This window comes from Thermobia domestica, chromosome 3 (genome assembly GCF_964235325.1).
Source record: "Thermobia domestica chromosome 3, izTheDome1.hap1.1, whole genome shotgun sequence".
Lineage (NCBI taxonomy): Eukaryota > Metazoa > Arthropoda > Insecta > Zygentoma > Lepismatidae > Thermobia > Thermobia domestica.
Window position 1 is genome coordinate 3295160 of NC_137456.1, and position 26279 is coordinate 3321438.

Here is a 26279-nt window from a genome sequence, read left to right on the forward strand (position 1 = left end):
GAAATAGGCATAAAAGATATTAATCATTTGAGTGAACGAATTAAGGGACACAAAGCTACAAATATCCATATGAACAATGTATTACAGTTAGCTTTATTTGGTACTGCCAATATAGCTCAGCAGTTAGTGACTATAGGCGAAATATAGCTTTGCATAACGAAAGAGTGACATAATCGTTATATTCTAAATATTATAATTAATTGTGTGCGTTTTTGTGGTGCATTTGAATTATCGTTGCGGGGTCATGACGAGACAGAAGGATCTTCATACCCAGGTGTTTTCCGTGGCCTCATTGATTTCAGTGCAGAACTTGACACAGCCATGAAAACTCATTTGGAGAAAGCTACTGTCTTTAAGGAAACATCTAAAACGATTCAAAATGAACTTTTAAATATTATGTTAGAAGTTTGCCAGAACAAAATCTCACAAGAAATAAAAGAATCAGAATTTTTAGCTGTGATTGCAGACGAAACTAGTGATGTGGTTAATACTTTTCAAATGGCCGTCATTTATCGACATTTAGTGAATGGAAAACCAGTTGAAAGATTTTGGACTTTCCTCGAACCTCCTAAACACGATGCAAAGACTTTGGCGTCATGCCTGTTAAAAGAACTTGAAAAACATAGGTTAGAGGAGACCCCACAGAAATTAATCGCGCAGACGTACGATGGCGCGTCAGTAATGTCCGGAACGTCTGGAGGAGTACAAGCAATTATTAAACAACACTTTCCAAACGCCGAGTACGTTCATTGTTATGCCCACCAGCTGAATCTAATTATGCTCAATGCTGCTTCAGTGGTAAGAAATGTTAGAATATTTTTTGCCACTTTGCAGGGAGTTTGTTCCTTCTTCTCAACAAGTCCACAGCGTACAAAATTACTTGATATCGTAAAGAAAAGGCTTCCCCGGTCTGTTCCTACGAGATGGAATTTCCAATCACGCGGCGTTAATACAATTTATCTGTACAGACAAGAAATAATTCAATGTTTGAAACATATTCTAAATAATGAAGATATTAAAAATTCGAGCACAATCGAGAAGGCAAGAGCGCACATTGACACGCTTACTAGACGCAGCTTTGTGTTTTGGCTAACTCTGTTCCACAAAATTTTACCTCATGTTGACATCTTGTATGAACAAGGACATTGATGTGGTAGGTGCTCAAAAGTATGTTTCAGTTTTTGTAGAAAGTGTTGAAAAAATAAGAAACGAAGAAATAGATATTGAGCCTTTAGTTTCCTCGGAGACATCGAAAAGAAGAAAAACTGATAACACCCAACTAAACATGGAAGTGTGTGATGCGATTATAATTATTAGTAACGGTAAACAAAGATTTAGTTTTACGGGCCATCTTGTGGCGGGCACTTTATTCTGTAATGAAAAGTTTGGAGAATACACGAAGGAATTTCCAGAAGAAATTGTTCAAAACGTTTGCGACTTCTATCCATTTGTCAACGCAAAGCAGCTTCATTTCGAACTTTCCATAATATATAACACTGCCGAGTTTTCATCAATATCTGGACCAGTTAGTTTATTAGAATTTTTCCAGCACAATAACATTGAGAGAACCTTTTCTGAAATAACCAAACTTCTGAAGGTTTTGCTCGTTATTCCAATGACTTCATCGGAGGCAGAGAGATGCTTCTCTACCTTAAAGAGAATAAAGACTTTTCTACGGAATACCATGCCACAAGAGAGACTATCTGCCCTGGCAATGTTATCTATTGAGAGAGACTTGGTGAACAGCATTCCAGATTTCAATCAACAAGTAATAGAAAAATTTGCAGCTCGAAAAGAACGAATGATGGACTTCCTTTTCAAATAAGGTACGATTTATTTAGCTAAATAATTTTGTTTAGCTTTATATATATTCATATTCTTTTTCTTCAATGTTTCCGTAATGCTCTCATGCTGTTTATATTTCCGTGCCTTACAACACATGCTACATTATATTTATCTTTTGTTTAAAAGTGTCGTATATGCATAACGTATAAATGTGCAATGACAGTGATTGTTTACCTTGTTCGGAAGGAAACAGAAAAGATAGGTTAGTTCAGTAATTGTTAATATACAGGTTGGCCCTAAAGTACGTATACACCCCTGCATTGATGAAGTGTAACATTTCAATTTATGGATTTATTTGCTTCGACTGTTCTGGGCTTAAGTTATAAGTAAAAAGACGTTAAGAACAAATAATAAAGAAACTAAGTCTACCTGTTTGATAACAATAAGAAATGATATAGAATTCAGTACGGGTCTGTATCAGGAGCGTCATTTCAGATTTTGCTTGGGGGGGGCAAGACCCCTTGATATAAGTAAAATTTCGCGTTTTTCGCTGATTTACTACTATCCTATTGATAAAATCTATATACATCTCAAACTCAGGGGGGCAAATGCCCTCCCTGCTCCCCCTAAATGACGCCCCTGGTCTGTATACCTACTTTTGGGCCACCCTGTACTTAAATCAATAAACATAGCAGTAGAGCTTGGAGGCAAAGACACAAGAGAAGGAAGGTTGGGAGTGGAGTGGAAGTCGCGCGTAAACATGTACCTTTTGATACTGCAACTGCTGGTTTTACAGACCACGAACCGCTACTGGTACGAGGGATGGTCCACAAAAAGGTTACAAAGCCTATTATGGTTTGTGTGTGAGACATAGCTGGAAGATCAACACATTTGATGATAGAGGGCACTCAGCAAGTCCTCAATGGAATCGCACTTTTTGTTCAAGCGCTTATCACAACGGTACATCAAGTTTTCTGTATAATTTGCATAGAAACTCTGCATCAAATTCTCGTAGCGCCCTTGGCACAGGTTTTGTCATAATTACATGCCAGATAATGGTGGCCAGTCATTTTTTGCTTTAGAACAGGGAAAAGGTTAAAGTTACTGGGGTAGGTCAGGGTTGTAGAAGGAGTGCTCTAGTTCCAAGCGTAACGTCACTGGTTGAAGTACTAGGCCTACCGCTGTGTCATTGGTTCGTCTTTGAAGGCACGACACCATTTCCCCTACATCTTGCTTTGATATTTAGCCCTTCCCATACACATTTCCAATCTGCCTATGAATGTTAGCAGGTGTAATGTTTTTGGCCTATAAGAAACGAACCACTTACCTCACTTCTACGATTGACAAATTTTCCAGAAAAATTATTTTTAATGTCCGCTTTTTGGGTATACATGATCAGAATACAAAGTCTTCAAACCTACACCGAGCCAGACATGTTCTTATCTACAAATATTTTTTTTTTTTAATTTACAGTGAATAACCAAAGTTTTATGCTCTGTAACCTTTTTTGATCATCCCTCGTATAAAGGTACTCCATTCATATTTATTTGCACGAGAAATTCCTAAGGTTATGCCCTACAGGCTAAGAAAGACGAATTATGAAATGAGCGTAAATAATTATGAACAGAATTTATGAAGTAGAAATGTAGGAACAAATGGGAGAATCGAGAAATCCCATGAACACAATATTCCTTATTTGCACGAATTCTTTACGAAGATGCAGGGTGAAGAAAAACTTTGAATCGCTCGATTTAATAAATATGCACTACATTTGGTATACTGGCTATTTTCATAACTAGAATAAATATCTGATTCACTTGCACAGTTTGGGAATTGTACCTCGAACGAGTGGAACAGGAAAGTTTTTTTTTTTTTTGTTTCTATTTTTTTTTTTCTTTGTAGTAATTGATATTTCAGTAATATAATTTCAAACTGCTATTCTCTTAACTATAAAAGCAGTAAATTAACACATTTTTACATTAAAAAGTGTATTTCATTCATTTATGAGGTCATGATTGGTTTCACGAGCTCTTATGAAACAAAGGGATGCAAGAAAATGAGCTATAAGAAACTCCATTGACCTGACACGTTAACGCGTAGAGGTTACCTAACTTGTAGTAACCTTTTGAGCGTTTTACAGTAATATCCTCAGACTATACCATTATTTTCCTGCCTTTGACATTTCAATGTAGTTGGACAAACAATTTCTTTCTTGCCTTGGTCACAATTTAATGTGCGTAGACTAAACAAGTTACTTGCCTTTAGTAAGACTAAACTGAGTTTGAATTTGGCATGTTTTAATGTGGCTAGTCTTGTGGCGTACGCAAAGTGAGGTTTCCTTGTTTTAACCCCATCCTCTATGTAATAAGATATTAAGGAAAACTTGTATTAATTTACTTATACAAAAATCCAGAACCTATATGAACTTGTAGCTTGACCTCTCTCCCTCCTTGACAAAATCCTGTGTACCACTGGCTCTGATCAGTGTTTCTTCAATACCTGTTTTTTGGGGGGGCATTGTCCCCCCGAAGCCCTAAGAATGCCCGCCGGAGACCAAAATAATACGTATATAATATATTAATAGAATAGTACCCGCTGTTCCCCCCTCCCCGGAACGTTGCCTGAAAGAAACACTGGCTCTGATTAAATCTAGTTTTCTGACTGGCGTGGTTTGACACAATCAGCATGCAAAATGATTTCCCTGCCTTTGGTGTGATTTAATGCACCCAGACTAGTTTTTTATCTTTAGCGTGATTTAGTGCCAGTAATCATGTACGGAACACAAATATGGTCAATAAGGAAAGCATAGAAAAAACATTCAAGTTACCAAAATAAGAATGCTTGGCTAGAGAGAGAGAGAGAGAGAGAGAGAGAGAGAGAGAGAGAGAGAGAGAGAGATTGGGGTTGGTTCCGTTAATGGCTAACAAGAAAAGAGTGGGGAAATAGTAAGAGGAATAACCGAGGTTTTAGAGATACCCAGGGCCTAGAGTTGAACGGTATTCACCAGGTTATGGCATATGCTGATGTAAATTTAATAAGGGATGATAGGAGAATAGAAAGAAATGCAGAAATCTTATTAAACGCTTGCAGGGACATGGGTTTAGAAGTAAATACAGAGAAAACTAAACACATGGAAGTGCGTCGGGACCGGAATACAGCAAATTATGGATGCGTTAAAATATTGAATAATACTTTTGATAAAGTGGATAGTTTCAAATAACTATTAATAGGATCAATCTTAACAGAGAAAAATCATATCCACGAAGAAATTAAATGTCGACTAAAAGCAGGGAATTCGTGTTACTATTCGGTTCAAAATCTCTTGTTGTCGCGAATCCTGTCGAGGAATTTGAAGCTTAAAATATACGAAACGATAATCATGCCTCTTGTTTTGTATGCCTGCGAAACATGGTCACTTACTCTGAGGGAAGAACATAGACAAAGTATTTGAGAACAAAATCCTGAGACAAATATTCGGACCCAAGAGGAACTGGAATGGGGAATGGCGGAAACTTCATAACGAGGAACTTCATAATTTATACGGTTTACCCAACATTGTTAGGGTCGTCAAGTCTAGGAGGCTTAGGTGGGCAGATCATGTAGCTAGGATGGAAGAAAGTAGAAACGCTATCAAAGTCTTGACTGGAAGACCAATCGGAAAACGACCATTAGGAAGACCTAGGTGCAGATGGGAGGACAATATTAAGATGGATCTCGCAGAGATTGGAATACAAAGTAGAAACTGGATGCAGTTAGCTAAGGATAGAAGTCAGTGGAGAGCTTTTGTGAACGCGGCGTTGAACCTTCGGGTTCCATAGACCATAGAGTTAGTTAAGAGAGTATCTCCGAGAAAGGAGTTTATGGCACCTGAACGAAAACGACTGTGTGTTCAGAAGACTGATGACAATGGAAGTGGGAAGAAAAAGTGAAATCTTAGTTGTATGCCCCACGGTTATGCCGGCTAGGCTAATGGAGACTGATGAGATGAAAAATTCTGGAATGAAGAAAGTGGAAGGAAACGGGAGAACCCGAGAAAATCTACGCACATGATATTTGTTCACCACATGTTCACCACACAGCTCATTTGGCGCGAGCTGGGATCGAACCAAGAACTCTATGCACCAGAGGTAAACGCTCTACCACTGAACCACTGCGCTCCAGGGAGTGGGAAGAGAAGTAGAGGAGGACCAAGAAAGAACTGCATGGGTGGATGATGGTTTAAGAATGACTTTAGGGAGGACACCAGGGCTTTATGCAGAAGACTCATCAGAAATTTCAACCCCACACAAGTGTAGATGGACCTGAAAGAAAACTACGAGTTTCCTGACTTTGGTATAATTTAACACGAGCAGAATACGAGGTCCCTGCTGTTCATTTTTTAATTTATGAGTAGGGACGACTATAGAAGAAGTCTCCTGGCTTCGGTGTGTTCTGATGTTTCGGCGGATACCTCAGACTACGTAGAATAAAACCATGTATGAAAGGGCAAAATCCAGGGAAGGAGTTACCATATACAGAGATTGTTCAGTCTACATTTGACCAATTTCGACTTACCTAAAAACTTAGAAGAATCCATGGCGCCATGTCCGTAAGTGCTCGATGTGTTTCCCTTAGTTCCTAACAATAGCCCGACAGGGTAATTTCCACTGTAATAGGTTTCTTTGAAGAACTGGAAGGGGAATCTTGTGCCATTCCCTTTTGCACAACTTTCCAAAATCCTTCCGCAATTGTCACACGCCGTTTTCCCAAAGCCCGCTTCAGCAATCCAAATCCACAATAGTCCATAGGACTTGCATCTGGAGATTGAACAGGTACCTCATTGAAAGGTATCACCTGTATACCACTTGCCTCCTCCATCTCCCTGTAGAATGCGAGGGACGATCGTGAGGTATGTGATGAGGCCTTGTCCATATGAATGCGCACCAGATTGGCGTAATTTCCGTACATTGTTGGAATCTCATGCTCGTAGATCGGTCGCATGATCTGCTGCTGAAAATAATGTGAATTTATTTTGCAGTTCTTTGCCACCCTACGAATCTTCAGTTTACCTTGGTAACAGTAGCCAGTAACGACCATGAACCCTTTTGGGAAGGATTCTTTAAAGACACGAACCCACCTTCTGAAGTTCTTGGCGCCTTTTTCTCGGTACATGATGGCTCTCGGTTTGCCGCAGTCGGAAAGGTACATCCATGCTTCATCGAGCGTTACGACGTACATCCACCTTTATTTTGTCAGATGCCGTTCGTACAGCTTTCGGGCGTTACACTTTCGTTCCTTTTGGTGGGTATCCGTGAGAAGATGGCCGCGAGTTTATGGCTTTTTCCAGCTTGAGTTGATGGTGTAACGTCTGGCTCACAGTCCCCAAAGACACATCAACACGATTAGCCATACACCTTTGTGTTGGCGGATTTTCTTGCATTGCCATTTTGCGAAGTTTCCTCTGCATGGTGGGGGTGGCTTTGGTGCATTCCCGCTTCCTAGGCAACTTCGTTGGTGATCCAAATGGTGGAGCTTCGTTGCCCTTGTACTTTTTAATAACATTTTTTATTCCACTTAAACTGATGTTGCAACCATTCTTCTTGCACTGTTTTCTAATGACAGAAACACTAAAGTGGGCTTCATAAAGAGCCGCAACATAGCCTTCCCAAAACCGGCTTAATTTGGGCGGCATTTTGGTCACAGAGCAGAAACCCAAACACTTGGAATCAAATTTAACACAACACTCACAACAATGGTCCTGTTTTGTGCGTTATTGTCGTCCGCACGGAAAAACAAATACGTTCCCAGAAAGCCAGTGCACAACATTGCAGGACGCCACGAGCCAGGTCGGGTGAGTCCATTCTGTCCGGAAGGGGGAAGGAACGAAATTGTCCCAACGTAGGCTGAACAACCTCTGTATTACGGACTATAAAACACCTTAATTTTTAAACATTTTTTTAAAAAAGACCGTAACATTTTTACCATTTTTATTATTAGATTACACGTTTGGTGGGGGACGATGTTTCGTCGTAAGTGGATTGGCGCTGCCATCGGTTTTCGAGCGTGACGTCATGAGTCGTCGACTAACAGATCGACTGGTTAATTCCGTCGTCGTATGTTAGAGGCGCTACAGTTCGCCTTGTTTCCAGCTTTTCGCAGAGTTTACGGTCTATATATTCAAGTCTGTGGTTCTGGGTTTGTGATGGCGGGGCGAGAGGGAGACAGTGTTAGAAAGCTTGTGAATCCCGCAACTCAAGTTTGTTGCATCGGTGCGCTGCGGCTGCCAATTGCCATATCGAGATAGGTTTTCCGCGGCATCGAATATATGGCCATTTTTAAGACTGGCGGGAATTTTAAATCAAACAATGGACATTTTTATATTAATTTCGAGTAAAGACGCACCTGATTTTTGGAGGCAATTTTTCGAAGAAATATAGTCCGTAAAATACCGTAAATACAATCATGAGAAAAAGCTAACACGAGAAGTAAAAGTAAACAAGGACATATGTTGAGTTTACAAAGATTGTTTTTAAGTAAGCAACATTTAAAAATAAAAGAAAAAGAAAAAAAGTTAAAGAAAATATTCTAATACTACTGCAGTTGCTGCACCATCTTCAACCTTGGCAAGTTCTTGAAATAAAAAATTAAAATTCTTAATTTAAAAAGAGTTTGTGGGAAGTTCAAGAGTAAACACACGTGTTTTGTATAGAAGGTCTTTGACAACTTTTTTTTCTTTGTTCTGTTTAATTTATTTCACAACCATTGTTAAGTTTCTCAACATTGTTTCAGGCCTTTGTTTGGAGTAGTTGGCTTTACTTAGTATCAATAACCTTAAACTTGAGTTCTTTACGCATAAAAAAAAGTCTTCCTGTTAGAACTGATGGAAAACCAAAGTTTCCTCCAACCGTTGACAGTGATGGAGAACTCCTAGATCAGAAAGAACTTTCTAAATCAATTACAAAACTTCACACAGACTTCACGCTGTTCGCAGAATTCTACAAACAAAAGATTGTATAAATTCTTTCCAAAGAGTAAATGTTCGTGAAAAAATTGCATGCGGTAACTTTGTTAATATCAAGGTTAATGTACAGATTTAAGGTGATGGTGGGGAGGCAATCATCGCATGTTACATACTGATTAAAATTCACTACAAATAAGTTCTGCGAAAAATAAAAAGCAATTTGTCTTCTCCCAAAGATATAACCTCATAGGTCAAACTAAGGTTCATAACTGGAGAAAAGCCTCTTATTGTTGAGTTTTATCTTGTTAAAATTCAACATTATTACTACCCATTTCCCTAAGATCGTATTTATCCTCTTATCCTGTTAGCCTCTCCGGAAAGTTTACCATAGACTTACCGCTCATATTCATTATGCAAACTGCGTATTCCTCTTTTCGCTCCAAATATATTTCCTAAAATTTATTTTCAAACTCTCAGCCTGTATTTAATCCTGCAAATTAACTCCTTTCACTCCAAAAATACATTACATAGCAATATTGAGATTAATAGATGTGCTCATTGAACAACACGCTCTGATCCACATATTTTCATCTCAAAATGGAGAACGGTTTCGTTAATCACCTATTCTACAATTTTAATGTATAACACGTGGTTCAATGCTAGCAACTGCTGTCAGTGCCGAGAAAAGTTTCGTGTAAGTTAGGTTGCATCTGTCCAGGCGTTTTCACAAGTGCAAATGTTCTGGACACCAAGAAATTGAATTAGAGCACTCACGGGGAAGAGATACTTCTGCCGGTGACTGTACAACAATAACCTTCATGAAACTAACTTTTACGGAATGTAACATTTACTTTCTTTTAGGCTTCTCGAACTACAGATTGGGGTTGAAAGTAGCCAGAGATAACGAGAAACTATTTGATTAAAGTAAATAGTATCTTTGTCAGGAATTAACAGATTTTCATTAAAATATAGCGTACCTTTTCGAAGACGTTTGAATGAGACCTATGCCCAGTAATTGAACTAGTGGTCATCTAGAAATAGTTTCAGGGTAACTTGTAAGTATAAATTTAAAGAAGTAGAGTATGCGTCTATGAATGATCCTATTGGTTTCTGTTGACTATCAGTAAAGGACACAACTGATAGGAAATTCAAAAAAACTTTCCATAGTGCAGGGCATCACTAGAATATACTGGCCACAGAGTCCGGCTACCCCCTGCCAGGCACGTAGCCAACGGGGGAGTCCGGACCTTCCCCCCTTCGAGACCAGAAATGAAAAAAATTAAGGATAAAAAATGAAATAAGAAAGATCAGCGTTAAAAATGAACTACAGGAAGCTTTTGGTTACTCTTTCTTATGAGAAGATTTGTATTACTTACAATACATGGTAGCAAGGTGAGAGAGATATCCTGGAAAAATCAGGGAATTTGAAATTTCTAGAAAATTTATAGAATTCTCAGAATTTCTGCTACTAGTCAGAAAAATTTCAAGCTTTCGAAAGCATATTGCCGTTCTGTAATAGTGTAGACATTTATCATAATTTTTCGTCATCGCTCCTCTGTAGTATCAAACATGTTATTTCAGAAAAAGTTTTCTACTGTTCCTTTAACTTGTCAATTGGAACAGACTAGTTGACGCAATAATAGAAACAAAAATTTATGTGGAAAGAAAGTTCTGTGGAAGAAGAAACAGAGAAAGGAACACAGATACGATTGTAAAATATTTTACAAGAGATTGAGTATTTACTTTTTATAATAGTGAATATGTATTTTTTTAAATAATAGATGAGGTCATAATGAAAGGAAATTTGTTATATTTGAATAAACAGGAAGGACGTAAATATTGAAGGATAGGTGCTGATTGCCACGGGTGCTGACTGCCACAGCCAATTATTGGTGCTGACTGCCACGACTGTCGCTGATTGCAAATATGAAGGTGCTGACTGCCACGACGGCATGCTGACTGCCACGAGCCTGGGAGAAACTGTATTTGGAAAGAGAGGAATTAATCCCTCATACTAAATTTATGATTATTAATTTAGTAGGGATTAATTTAGTAATCATCACAGCAAATCTATGTGGCATCCTATAAGTTACAAAGTTGCTCACTAAGTGGAACGACATACACTTGGATGTTTATAAAGGGATTGTCTTTTCTGTTATATGTACAATTTGCACATTTCATTGTTTATATTAATTGTTTTATTGTATTATTTAATGGATATGATGGTTTGAAGCCAGCTGACAAGGGAAGTTTGGGAGAAGCACTCGCCTGCAGAGAAATAGGCATGTCATTTGAAGGACCAATTCATGCTGATTACAACAGGTAATAAAACTCCTGTACGTTGAGAACTGTTCGAGATATTCAGCTTGGAAATTTATGAGAAAATGAGTGGATGCACGTTTCAATGCGTTAAGTATTCTCACCTATGGCGAAGCCTGATGGTTTGAAATTGCTATTGCTTGATCACTGGGGTCCATTCACAGACAAATTGTCCATTACAAGTTGCATGACGGATGGCAAAGACCTAATGGTTGAGAAGATACCAAAGAATTGCACACGATTTGTGCAACCATTTGATGTGTTTTGATTCCGATCAATCAAAGATTATAGCAGGAGATTTGTACATAGTATGAATCTTCTTCATCTGGACGTTATAATATACTAACGAAAGAATCAAATAAAGTTCGTGTCCATACGAATCACTTCCGATCACCGCGATACATTGGATTGTTTCAGTTTGCGTTCTGCAAGGCAGGTTACGAACAAATTATAGGCCTATAACTTTTGAATCACTTGTCGAATTTGCTTTTTGCTTTAGTTCTGCGAACTGTTCTCTTGACGGATGCAACACAATTGCACATATAAAATGTTCATGGTGCAAGGGAGTATTTTGCCTGCGTCATTTATTCATAAAACAGAAGAACAACAGTGATCAATTTTCATCTCTAACATATGATTATTGTGAACAATGTAATGACTAATTATATCTAACAAGCTCGTTAGTTATTGCGAAACACTTTTTTTCTGTTATTTCCGATAGCTCTCATATAAACTTCCAAGTTGAATATCTCGAACTGCTCTCAACCGTACAGGAATTTTATTAGCTTGTTATAATCAGCATAAATTGGGACTTCAAATGGCATGCTTAGTTTCTCTGCAGGCGAGTGCTTTCTCCTGAACTTCCCTTGTGAGGGACAGCCAGCAGTGCTTTTTTGATGGAACTTTCAAGAGCTGCTCGAAACAATTTGCACAGCTGTACACAGTTCATGCTGACATAGGGAGTTCAAGTGAGAATACATAAATCGTACCAATTTTGTACGTACCGCTCCATGACAAAACAAAGTACACTCATGTCCAAAATTATTGTCGCATATCTATAACTGTCTTCTTGTAAGAATATAATTTGATAATTTTGCAGAGTACTTTTAATACTTATACTATGTGTATAATCGGGAAATTTATATTTGTGATAAATTTCATAGGAAAAGAATTATAAATACGAAAATCATGAGTAAAATGAAATGTAACTAAATGGACAAGAAAATTTTATTTTCGTTTTATTGTTCTTATTTACTGCTCTTTTGACATGAAATTTACCATATACTTGTCTTTGCCGATTATACACATACTAACATTATAAGAAATACCGGGCGAATTCGTTATCAAATTATATTACTAGAACAACATATTTATAATCATGTGAAAATAATTTTGGACATGAGTGTACATACAGAAACCTGTTTACCTTTGTTAGGTGTTGGTCTGAACAACAAGATCCTAAGGATCATCTAGTTTCTTTCGTGCTTCCTGGCGTCCGGTAATGTTACGTCTAGCAACTTTCTCTCAGGCTCGTGGCAGTCAGCACCTTGATATTAGCAATCAGCGCCAGTCGTGGCTATCAGCACGAATAATTGGCTGTGGCAGTCAGCACCCCACCATATTGAATAATCTTTTTCAATACGTTTTTTTATTATTATCTTACTCGAGATTTCTTCATAGTTTATTAAAATACCAACATTGCCTCATTTTATTGCCCTAACAAATCAATATAGTTGATAGTAAAGTAGTGTAGATCAGTGCTATTCAGCAGGGAGTATGAGATGTTTCTGAGGGTACTTAATCCTAAAATAAGCATACTTCCAATATTTGAGTTATCATAGTTGGAGAAATTTCTTTCTTTCCAATGGTTTCTCTGCGTTAACGTCAATAAAATCGAAGCACAGCAATTGCTTGAATCCAGTATCAGCTCTTGATTCTCGCACTCTCGAAGATTCAACCAGGAATCGAGGAGTTGGCGTCTCGGAAACAACCTGTCATATCATTAATAAGTTAATTCTAAATTTGCGTTTAGTTTTTGAATTTTTAACATTGTCTTCAGTGTGCGAATTATCAGGGAGGGTAAGGAGAAAATCCTCCTCAGTAGAACTGGATGTCTCCTATATATATTTTGAAATTTCCCCGTATTATTTTTTTTTACGCATGTGCACTTTATCCGCCAGGAAATAGTCTTTTGATTGGCACACTGATTGTTCTTTTGTTGGGTCTCTGTTTGCCCCCCCCCCCTTTTTTTTAATCAACAGAACATGTGTATTAAGGTTAATAAGTCAATTTTGATTTACAGAAGTAATTTCTTTTAAACAGCTTCAGGGGTACACAATTGGATGGCGAACTGAGTCTAGGGGTACGCGAGAAAAAAGGTGAATAGCATTGGTTTAGATTGGTCGAGCTCCTGGACCTTCAGAATTTCATGTCACGCCCCCACCCCCACCCCGTTACAAAATCCTGGCTAAAGGAACCAATATATGTTGTTGTAAAATGGTTTAGAATGATCGAGCCCCTGGTGTGATGACCATAGTATTTCATGTCACGGACCCTCCCCACCTTCACGAAATCCTGGCTACGTGCCTGTCCTTGCTAACAGCTAATGTAAGTTTTCTTGTTACCCCTTTGCAAATGCTAATGTAAGGTTTTCCGTTGTTTCAGATGGTGTAAACGATGGCTGACCCTTCCAGTTACAGCATTGAAGAACGTGTTATTGTAAGTTGTTTGGTGCATGAGAGAAACCACATAGGCAAGACACTGGCAGAAGTGCATGCAGACTTTCAGACAAGGTTTCAAGGAGATCCTTCCCCCGAAACAAATACTTTTACGATGGGAATAAACTATTCGCCACAGGAAGTGTGAAGGATTAGGAAAGTGGCAGACCGTCCACACGAGCAGAAAGAGAAACATCGTTTCTTGGCGGCGTCCGTGGAGAGATCGCTGCATGAGTCTACGCAAAAGCTCCGACAACTGCAATGTTCCGCAAAATGTCTCTCACAACCTAGCTTCATATAACCCTTTGTCATGAGAGTGACGGTCGAGAGATTGATCCTTTGGACATTTAATGTTTCCCATCTCAATAAAACTTTTCGAAAGCATTGCTGTTCATGTCATTCAGTTCCTTCTGTGTAGTTATTCACGTACGTTTAGTGGTTTATGTTACTTATTTTCAGGAGTAACAGGATTTTGTGGCCACCTTGTATTTTCTAAATAACAAAATATATTGTTTAAAACACAGATTTATTTTTTACAGTATTAACTGTCTTGGATAAATTCTACCCCGTTCAGAATATGATCAGCTCTGTGAATGGCGGAGTATTGAGTTACAGACATGACAAAAAAAAAAAAGAAAGAAAAAAAGAGTTAGCCAACTATTCATGCATAGTAACTAGATATCTGCTCACTGCAGATTCCCTATTATATACACATTGTATAATGAAACCAACTCTATACAATACAAAGATATTCCAAAACCAATTAGTAATTAATTTTAACTTCAAAAAAACAAGAAAAGTTTTCCTAATTCACTGAAATGTATTCTATCAATTACAGCAGCCTACATGCTGCAAAGCATATAACATCTAATTAGCAAACAAATAAATGGAGCAAATACAGCTCCGTTACCGGTATTTAATATAAAAGCTGATGAAATTCCCTTTGCCAAATTGGATACAGATTAAAATAATTGCATTACATCTTTCCAACACCAATAAAAACGTTTATAATTTTCCGCATTTAGTGATGAGGAAAATCACCAGATCCACTTAATGAAGGATATATAGATATTTCCATATGCTATTTTAAGTTCCAAAGTTTAAGGAAGTGCTATAAGCGCTATTTTACGTGTAACCAATGCAAATTTGGATCTCAATGGGATCGATACGGTGTTCCGAAAGTAGGTCACAGGTAGCTGTAATGTAATATTGTGGGTCTGGGCGACATTCGCGTCGGCCATCTTGGATTCATGGCTATTTTTGAAATGCGCAAAAGAGGTTACAGACTTTTTTTCTGTGCTCGAAACAATACTGAAATTACAGTAGTTTGTACATATCTTCGTTCAGGAAAAGGTATTGATTTGATTAATAACGACTTACGATATTTGTTCGTAACTGATAACTGTACCTTGTTGCATATCTAATTGACAAAGAGAATTGTTACTACAAAGACACTCGAAAGGTAGTAACGTACAACTTATCAATGTACACCCATGTCCAAAATTATTGTCGCATGTCTATAAATATCTTTTTCCAGGAATATAATTTGTTAACGAATTCGACGGTATTTCTTATAATGTTAGTATGTGTATAATCGGCAAAGACATGTATGTAGCAAATTTCATGTCAAAAGAGCAGTAAATAAGAATAAAACGAAAATAAAATTTTCTTGTCCATTTAGCAACATTTTATTTCACTCATTATAATTTTCGTATTTATAATTTCTTTCCTATGAAATTTACCACAAATATACATTTCCCGATTATACACATAGTACCAGTATCAAAACTACCCTGCAAAATCATAAGTTATATTCTTACAAGAAGACAGTTATAGATATGAGACAATAATTTTGGACATGAGTGTACCTCAATCATCTAACTGTGTAGTTGTAACACGGTCAGTCAAAGGAAAAGATGCTACCGTAACTGTACCCAAACTATATCCTCATTTCACTTTTGAAGGTGGAGTTTCATTTTGAAAACACCTTACTGTCAACTGTTGTTTTGTTTCGAGGTCATAGTTTATTTGATTTTCAGTTTAGCGTCCCTTTCAGCAGCGAGGCTATATGAGACGTGGCCTACAGCTTAACGTGGGATTCGAACCACGAACTCCCCCGGGAATCGAACCGGGGCTCCCATGCCAAAGACGCGTACGCTAACCGCTTAGCCAGGAGGAAGCTCTCGGGACCATAGTTACAAATCCATTTTTCTTCACTTGCAACGATATTATAAACTTCCTTACTTTGCCCCTGCGGAAATCTTTTAAGCATACAGCGGCACAACTCCACACGGTCATCTTTTTGCTCGAACACATGTGGGAATCAGCAACTGCAACGCTTGGAAAGATCGAAATAATCATTTGTTATGGACTAGGTTGCAGTTGGTCCAATCTTAAAGCAGGGGCGTCATTTAGGGGGGGCAGGGAGGGGCATTTCCCCCTGAGTTTCAGATGTATATAAATTTTATCAATAGAATAGTAGTAAATCTGTGAAAAACGCGACATTTTACGTATATCAAGCGGTCTTGCCCCAAGCAAAATTTGAAATGACGCTCCTATCTTAAAGGTTGACAGAATGTCCTCGTATGTGATATAACTATCCCCTACCACAAGTTTTCTTAATGCTGCAATATTTTTTATGACTAGCCGCAGTGCTAGGGCGCCCAAAGAGAGGTTCGTCTGTCATTTCCAAGGAGTAAGGCCTGGAATGACTGCCCTACTATCCCGCTCACGGCACGGCCCTGATTGTATGACTGGTTTATTGAACACCTATATTCTATATTTTACAGATGATACATATAGGATGAACCTGAAAGATGCGCATAAACTCCAGGATGTGATTCGTGACAGCGAAGTCCTCTCGCATACTGTCGAATTCCGCGTCGAGTAAGAGTTACAGGGTTGGCAACTTTGAATCGAAAATCTAATCCTGTCAATTGAAACTGAATAGAATGATGTGCATTGTGCATATACTTCGGGTTGTGATTCGTCACATAGAAAGACACGTCCTCAAGATCAGACAGCTCTTAAAAGAAATAAGTAACAAACTCCATTGCAAAAAGTCAGCATTAACGGAGAAAGCAACAGACGGGCTGAGCACACATTTTTCACCAAATGCATCAGTACCAAAAAACCGCCCCTGTTCCCCACGGCTATTGCGCCAATAGTTTATTTGTATTTACATTATCAATTACGGAAAACTTAACCTTAAAAAAAAAAAAAAAAAAAAAAGCATGCACTTATTGCAAGCACCAATTTCTCTACTGCAGCAAATGTTCGTTTTGCTTCAGCTTCAAGATAACGAAAAAAATAGTACAGATTATTGTTACAATCTTTTCCTAGCGTACAGATATTTTTTCCCCGTACTCTTAGAGATACTTTCCCATTCAAGCATAAACTCAAGAATTAAACAACCCTTAATTCAAAATTACAAGCGATTATACCAAATTACATAAATTATTACTAATTAACTCATTTTACTTTAAACCGGAGAATCATGCTATAAGTTAAATAAGGACATTTTTTTTTTTTTTTTTTTATTTTTAGCATGGAACAAACGTGCAAACCTACTATAATGCAGCCATGGCCAAATAGCGACTTATGGTTTTAAAAAAAGAAAAGAGCTCGCATCCATAATATACATGAATGTAGACTACTTTTAACTGTGAAAATATTTGACTTTTGAGTTATCAAGCACATTCTGCAAGGTAAAGTCGTCATACCGGGCCGCTTTTTTCGTAAGTATGGAAATCTCATATTGTCACCTAAATGTTTAAAGCCAGTGAAAATTTCAGAGGGTGTCCCGAAGGTTAATTCCGCCAGGAAGCCATGCCTCAGAGCGTGGTCAATTTACTATGTCAGTATTTTGGTAGTGCTTTTCACACCCCTATATTAAAATTCCTCTATAGCTTAGGCCTTAATCGGCCTAGACGCAGAACAAGCAGCAAGATGCCCAGGATATGTCAAGTTTTAATATATGACTTACGCAAATTCAGCGAATCGGCGGCTCAAGGGAAAAAGTACAGTGCCCCCCCCCCCAAGTTTGCTTCTTATTATATACTAGCCTGTATTGAATTATAAATTGCCTACTACTCGTATTATCATCATTTAAACAATTTTACCTACCCCATACGAAGTGATCGCGTACTCCAGGCGTTACACGTACATTATTAGGCTGAATACCATCGGTGTACAATTCATTTGAACCCTTGAGTCTCCTCCTCCCACTTTCTTTCAGATATTGCGAAGTGTGGAGAATCAATTACACTGGTTAACAAATTTTGACCAACTTCATGTTTATCTGATTTCTTTTCTTTTTTAAATATCGTTGGGTGGTACTAATAAAGTGCATAACATTAGTTTTCCCGAAATGTCAAAAGTCGCCTTAAAATTCGCCTTTAACCCTTAGAAATCGGGTAATTTGTCGAATTTTTCCTCCATTTTTCGTTAAAGCGTAATAACTAAGAAACCATTTGCCCTAACACAACCGGTTATGCCTTGCTTTTTAAGCAAAGGAACAGGCTTTAAATTGTGTAAGTTTATTTGCAATATTACATGCGAAAGAAAATTTATTCAACAAATTTTGAGAAAATTCTTAATTTTTCCTCAAAATTAAGTATTTTTATTTGTGGAGTTGGCAACACTGTACAGTTAATCAAATTACATCAGATATGTTTTTGATCAGAAAACGATTCTGTAAGTTTTAAATTGGTATTCACGAGACGACACAAAATATTGGGGACAAAATTAGAAATTTGGATATGAAATCAAGTGGAACTTGGCAAAGAAAAATGAAAAAAGTCATTTTTTATTTGCGTGTAATAGTTCTTAACTTCTAATTCCAACTAAAATATATTATATTTCTAACACTTTTTGTACGCAGAAGAAGTGAATATTAAATGGCTAGTCTATATAAGCCGCAGTTTTGGCCCGGTTTTGATTTTTATCTAGAAATTTAGAGCTAATTGTTATCTTACAATATGCTTTACTGAAGAAATTATGCAGAATTAACTTAGTCACTATGGAGTTCGAACACAGCGTACAAAATAAAACAAACTTAGCAAGAATATATCCACTTTCATTACAATCACATAATGCAGAACATTTTTAAAATGAGTACGCTTGCTCTTTTGCTTGTGCGAAGTTGATTTGTCAGAAATCAATGTCCAAATGTAATCTCCCATCATAGCGGTGTCGCAGTGCCCTTGGTATCTTCTTTCCATTTGTTCAATGTCTTGATGAAAGCGTTCACCATGTTATTCACTCACATCTGCTAAATTTGGACGGAAAAAATCAGATGGGAAAACAAAAAATGCAATTTCAACGACATTCTACAATCCAAATTGCGATATAGGTCAATCAAAGAATCTATTAACTCCCTATAATTTTCACTCCTATTTTTAGCAAGAAAGCCTTACACTACCGCCCTAAAAGCTTCCCAAGCACTTCTTTTCTCTCGAGTCATTCTATTCTGAAGTTCTTCAGACTGAAGCACCACATGTATCTGTGGGCCAGTAAATACACCAGCTATGATTTTAGCGTCAGTTAACTGTGGAAACATTTGTCTTATGTAAGAAAGAGCTACATAATGTGGATCTAATGCTCTAACAAACTGTTTTACAAGTCCTAATTTTATGTGGAGTGGTGGCAGTAAGAGTTTTTCTTTCAACTAAAGGTTCATGTGTGACATTGTGAGTGCCAGGAAGTAAATGTTTCCTTTCTGGCCACATCTTGAGTGTATAATGACGGTCAGTAGCTCTGCTATCCCAAAGGCAAAGAAAACACAATATTTAGTATTGCCACTCTGCAAACCTAGAAAAAAAACCGATCATCTTAAAATCTCCACAAATATCCCATTTATATTTTTGGTACTCAATCTTTTCCAACAATAATTTCACGTTTTCGTAGTCTTCCTTCATGTGTACTGAGTGTGCAACTGGTACAGAGGGATTCACATTTCCATTGTGCAGAAGAAGTGCCTTCAAACTTTTAGATGAACTGTCTATGAAAAGACGCCACTCCTCTGGTTGATGTGGGAAACCGATGGCTTCAAATAGACCACTAACGTCATGACAACACAAACTTCCTTCCATTTTGAAGAATTGTGAAAAAGTCTTATGCCTTTTCCTATATTTTGATATTTTACATGTTGGAAAGAGAAAATTCCACTCATTTGAACGTGAAGTAAGAAGTTGTGCCTTTGATTTGGGAAGATCTAAATTTCTTATCAAGTCATCAAGTTCTTGCTGATTAAGCAAATGTGGTTCCTTTTTCCTGGTTTCATGCGAAAAACTAATACCAAGATCGGGAGATTCCTCTGGCTCTCCTTCCGATGGCAATATCTCTGGTGGTTTGGGTACAGGAAGTTCGTTCCAGTTGTGTGGAACTGGAGCAATGGATGAAAGTAAACTAGGGTATTCTATTTTTCTCCTATTCTTTCTGTTTTTATAGTGTGTCACGTCAACTGAACAGAAATAGCAGTCATTATGATGATTAGTAGGCTCTCTCCAAATTCGAGGAATAGCAAATGGCATACACTTTCTGGTTCCCCGTAACAAACCTAATGTAGAGCGGCAACTACCGCAACACACATGCGGAGCCCAATGTTTGTCTTGATCACCTACGGGCACTCGAAAGTAAACTTCATATGCAACACAGAACTTTGTTCCAAGCAGACTGTTATGTTTAAGTTGTTTGGGGCTTATGTAATATCCACAAACATAACAAAATGAGTCTACTGACATTTTACAACGCCTACTTGTACACATTTTATCTTCCACACAGCACCTAGTGAAATTAAATCAAATGCCACTGATATAGTTACCACTATAGTTACTCAATACTGTATGCAGCTGGCTATCCAAGTAGTCATATAGAAATTTACTGACTTTACTTAAGTAAAAGTTAAAATTTTTGTAAAAGTAAGGAGAAAAATAAGAAATTATATTTTTCTAGATAGTTATTTTCATTCAAAATAAATGCTGTATTCAAAATTTGTAATCATAGAACGCATATGTTACGAAACGAAACTAATTAACCCACAAGAGTTTGTTCTGTGTTGCCATCTATGGACAGCCAAAGTAAATGCTGAAATTTTTCCTATATCTTGAACAAATACGATTTTGTAAAATTCCTCCCAAACAAACGACATTTGAGGAAAACTAATACCAGATTCGTAATTAGCACGTCAAAATCATTCGGTAAATGTAAAAACATTAAGATAAACAATTTCTTGTTGAGCAGTGTTATCAATCCTTTGTTCAATATATAGGTCTAATGTCATTTGAAGTTTACTATTTTCCAAGATGGAGGTTCCAATGGTTCAGCGGTAAAGAGCTCCCCCTCTTATGCAAAGAAACCATAGTTTAATGACAAGCCACGTGACTTTGTGGTGGACAACATCATGTCTCCGTTCTCCTGTTCCCTCATTTTTGTTCCACCAATTACAGTATTTCATAATCATTGGTGGCGGACACTCGTTCGAAAAGGTGAAACACCTTTATTTCAGGCCAGCCATCTTGAATCATTATCCTGAGTTTTCCTTATTTACACCAGGGAAACGCCGAGATGGTACAGGTCTCAAGGCCACTTTCTAGCCCGGACAGTGTACACGCCAAGAGATCATCCCTTATATGTGACGTGACGGTCTAAAGGCCATAGATGTCAGTAATGCTTGGACATTTGTACAAATAAATTTCGTAATCATTAGATCACTTTCCATCTTCTCTAGCGTATAAAGCACAAGCATGGAAAGTTAACTTCATTTCATTCCTGTTTTACTACTTGATATCAAGTCGGTTCTTCAGTTCTACAGCACACCTGTAACTTTTCCTTAGCAGTTTAGCAGTTCCGTTCAGCATTGACGCTATACAGGACTTGGGGCCTGCATCTTAAAGCGGGAACCGAGCCGCATGAACCTCCCACCAGGAATCGAACTTAGGTCCCACATGCCGAAGCACGCCCGTAATCATTACATCTATACAAGTATATAAGTTGAAAATGAAATAAAAAATCTGAGTTTTACGTCCCACAGTTATGACGGTGATGATGATGAGATGAGTGAATGGTGGAATGAAGAAAGTGGGAGGAAACGGGAGAACCCAGAGAAAACCCACGAGCACGGTGTTTGCCCACCACAAAGTCCACACGGCGCGGGCTGGGATCGAACCAGGGACCCCAAGCACCGGAGGCTCTACCACTGAGCCACCGCGCCCCCGAGTATATAAGTTGAGTGTTAGTGGAATGGAATTTATTGCATATTAACCAAAGGTAAGTGTGCCCCCCCCCCTGAGTTTGAGATTTATAGAGATTTTATCAATAAAATAGTAGTAAATCAGTGAGAAACGCGAAATTTTACTTATATCAAGGGGTCTTGCCCACCCCCAAGCAAAATCTGAAATGACCCTCCTGTTTAATAGTGTAATTCCTCGTATTGCTACTTATTCTGAAACGGTTCCTATGAATGTTCTGCTTAAAGTGCACCTTTACCTAGCAAAATATCACAAAATGAGGATATAGTATACATGAAGCTGCATCAGTTTCCGAAGGAGCAGGACGCTCATACTTTTAGGGATTATTCATTGAGTATGTACGAACTTACAAAGGGGGTAACAAAGCGACTTTTATTTACTTATAGACTGATACGAAAATAAAAAAGAACGTACCTGTACTTCATATCTGCATGTGTAAGTGCCCTTGTACTTTATCTATGACTATGTGTGTGGGGAAGGGGGAATTTAACGCATATCGCATGTCTTGTGCACATGGATACTTCTTACTGTTGCACTACGTAGAAAATTCATGGCATTTCATGTAGAAGTGGTAATAGAACACAGAAGAAACGCAGAGCAGGGAGTTCTCACACACTATTACCCAAAATGACAAACTACTTGATTTGATTTTTACTTTTGCGTCCCTTTGAACAGCGAGGCCTTATGAAACGTGAACCTACAGCTTAACATGGGATCCGAACCACATGAGCCCCCGCCAGAATATAACCCGTATCAAGCGCTTACGGTAACCCCTTAGTCACGAGGGAGTTCTACTGCTAGAATTAAGTTAAATGTCCAGGGTTCAATAGATATATCGAGAGTAGTAACTTCAATTTTAACTTTTTAAAATTGAAATACAAACTTGAAAACAAGTAACATATACACTAATATAAGTGCATAAAGGCAACTTCTTGAACAAATAAATAGCGGAAAACATGTGAAAAACAAATGATAGAAATAATTTCCTCGAAATTCCCATTTATTGTAATTTGAAAATGATGATAACTAGTTAAAGCCGTGATTTACTATTGCTAACCCTTCTATGAATAACATTTCTACTTGATCAAAACTGCTTAAAACACAATTTACCCTTTAATCCACTGGATACGGAGGCTTCTGGAAGCAATCGAACTCTGTCTCCCGCTGTATAGAAACTACTTCACTAATCCTTTAAACTTGTATCCACTCCCTTGCTTCTGATTGGCTGCCACAACAGCGGAAGCAAAGCAGCTGACCACGTGCCAGTGTTGCCAATTCGGTGGAAAAGTCACTAAATCTAGGGAATTCGACTTCTAGGATAGCGACAAAAATATTTTTTCCGATTAGCGACGTTTTTGGTGATTTTTGAATGACAATTTGGCGACTTACACATCTAGCGACTTTTGTGCTGCGAACAATTTGTCCCAGGTAATCAAGTACTATTATCTCGAATCAGTTTAGATATATGTTCATTTTTCTTTTGCTTATTTTTGGGGACGCGGTGGCTCAGTGGTAGAGCGTTCACCTCCGATGCTTGCGGTCCCTGGTTCGATCCCAGCTCGCGCCGTGTGGACTTTGTGGTGGACAAACACTGTGCTCGTGGGTTTTCCCGGGGTTCTCCCGTTTCCTCTCGCTTTCTTCATTCCGCCATTTTCATTCATCTCTCGTCATCGCCGTCCCCTTTAGCCTAACCGGCATAACCGTGGGACGTAAAACTTAAAGATTTCATTTCATTTCCTTTCCTTTTGCTTATTTGAATCAGTCCTGGTGTTGACGAGCTAGGAAAGGACATAGCATTTATCTTCATATTCCCACTTTGATTGCTGCTATCTCTTGCCCTCTAACGGGGACCAACTCCAACCTTTAATGCCCTTTAGATTGCAGAGCTTCCGTTTAGAGGCACAAATAATACATTAGCTATAGCAAGCTGATTATCTGTAGAAGCATGAGTAAAAATGAATTGGATGTAAGACTTTTACTTGAGTTCGTTTTTCTAAACTTATTTTTGATTTCGTCGAAGAGAAATTGATCATAATATATATTGTTATTACTATGTGCTGTATTAAAAGTGAAATTACTGTTAGTTACATATGATTCTTTCATTTACGTTTTCACGTACGGGTACCGGTATACGTTTTTGTAGCGTAGATAGTATAATGGCTTGAATTCATGATGCATCTTTATACCTATATGATATATGTATATATAAGAGAAGGACGAAATTCCACGAATAATGTTTAGCGACTTTTTACTCAAAATTGGAGTCATTTCATCTCCCATTTAGCGAGAGGCTGCGGTGGCTCAGTGGTAGAGCGTTCACCTCTGGTGCTTGGGGCCCCAGGTTCGATCCCTGTTCCCGCCAAGTGAACTTTGTGGTGGACAAACACCGTGTGCGTGGGTTTCCTCAGGGTTCTCCCGTTTCCTCCTACTTTCTTCATTCCACCATTTCATTCATTACTCATCATCACCGTCACCTTTAGCCTAACCGGCACAACCGTGGGACGTAAAACTCAAAGATTTCATTTCATTTTTTCCCATTTAGCGACTTTTTGTATCATCTTGTTGGCAACACTGCCACGTCCTAGTCGTACTTGAGACGAATTTTTCACAAACAAACAAGCAAAAAAAAAAAAAAAAAAGGAGAAAAAATTCAGCGTATAATCTCACAAAACGAACATAAAATCAGAGTTAAATAGTGATCATAGCAATGGTTTTTATTGTAATTATCACTTCTTACAAAATAAATTATTTTGTCACAATCATCACTCACAAGTTCGTCTAGAAACTTCAACTGGTTGCGATCCTCAGCTAATTGCCTCGTTTAGACAGAAGATGTATTCTCTTTAAATACAGTATACCCAAATCACGTAAATTCAACTTACGTAAATGATACTTTCCAGGCCGGTAGCCAGCCCAAAAATGTAGGGGGGCCTGGCTGGTTAGGGGGGGCCGATCCAAAAATATTATAGTTCATCACCATATTATAGTTCATTTGCAAGCTTACCGTGAAAATTTTAGGGGGGGCGCCAAAATTTAGGGGGGCCGGCCCCACTAGACCCCCCTGGATACGGGCCTGATACTTTCAGAGGCGGATCTAGAAGGTAAAGACTAAGGGGGGCAACCATAACTCAGACTATGATAAGTATATCATGAGTTTACTTTAACCTATAAACTACGGATATTTCGTTTTCGAAATACGCTGTTTCTTGTCTTAACTACGGATATTTCGGTTTCGAAATAGTACTACATTAACTTTTGTAACACTGGAAATCCTGTTTTCGTCCTGCGTCAGAGATCTCTGAATGCTGCTAAGACGACGTGTATAACTGAAGAAACAAATCAGACAGAAATACTTCACCATTGTTAGCCCAAACAAGCTCCCCTCCCCCCCCCTATTTTTTTGCTTTCTTTGCCATCCGTCTGAAGTTTTATTTGGCAGAAGTCATAAATTATTTATGTTGTCACATGGAAAATGCCTGTGTTAGACTTGTTAACTCCTGTTTACATTACGGAAAGGTCTTTCTCATGTTACTGGTGGAACAAGGGACCATCTCTGTGTGTGAAAATTTTTACCTGAGATCAGGGTCTTTTGCGGTAATCTGGGGCATTGTGGAAATTCTTGATAAAATTTCTCCTGCCTTTACTGTTCAAGATAGAAGCTTGAAATTTGGCACACACATTTAGTCTACCGACTAGTATTTATCAGATTTTTTTTTTTTTTTTGAGATATCTACATTCACACAGGGCCGCTCCAGAGGGGCCCAAAGTGTGAAAAAAATGTTTTTCACCGAAATTTTCCCATTGACCTCACTTTTTCCCTCTCTTGGTACATGGTATGGGCATGTAAGTGGTACCATTTGAAAGCCTAGACATTCGTGAACACAAAACATTTTGTTTCATGTGTCTTCGATAAACAGTAGTGAAGAAATGGACGTATTTGTAAACCCTTACGAAAACACTTTAAATGGCGCCGTAAAAGGGGGGCTGCAATATTTAAATCCCTCAGTAGCTTAAAGGTTAAACTTTCAAAAATATACAGGGTGTTTCAAAACCACACCGACTACGTTTGGGAGCTGATTCCTGACACCAAGGTAAGACAAAAAGTGTAGACTAACCTACGTGCATAAATGCTTTCTTCCGGAGTTATATTCTACCGAAAACATGAAAAAATGAACTTTAAAGGTCTATAGCTCCAACACCATGGGACCTACCGTAGTTGGGTCAAGGACTTCACTTAGAAACTAGTATGTCCTATCCAAATATCCACGT

At 38.1% G+C, this 26279-nt stretch overlaps 2 protein-coding genes across 2 annotated transcripts in view; one reads left to right on the forward strand and one right to left on the reverse strand.

Moving 5' to 3' along the window:
* LOC145682378 (uncharacterized) overlaps positions 1–23242 on the reverse strand; it is a 37175-nt gene extending 13933 nt beyond the window's left edge. Inside the window, exon 1 of the mRNA XM_081753968.1 lies at positions 23121–23242. The gene's annotated coding sequence lies outside the window, so the exon portion shown is untranslated. The remainder of the gene's footprint in view (positions 1–23120) is intronic.
* Positions 322–8781, forward strand: LOC145681347 (zinc finger MYM-type protein 1-like). The gene is made up of 2 exons (XM_081753003.1): positions 322–798; positions 8554–8781. The coding sequence occupies exons 1-2, from the start codon at positions 322–324 to the stop codon at positions 8779–8781; spliced, it is 705 nt and encodes a 234-aa protein (XP_081609129.1).
* Positions 23243–26279: the final 3037 nt, after the last annotated feature.

Coding starts and splice junctions, on each gene's coding strand:
- LOC145681347 (XM_081753003.1), top strand. CDS start 322: ATGAAAACTCATTTGGAGAAAGCTACTGTCTTTAAGGAAACATCTAAA. Junction 799..8,553: donor TGCTCAATGCTGCTTCAGTG/GTAAGAAATGTT, acceptor ACATTGTTTCAG/GCCTTTGTTTGGAGTAGTTG.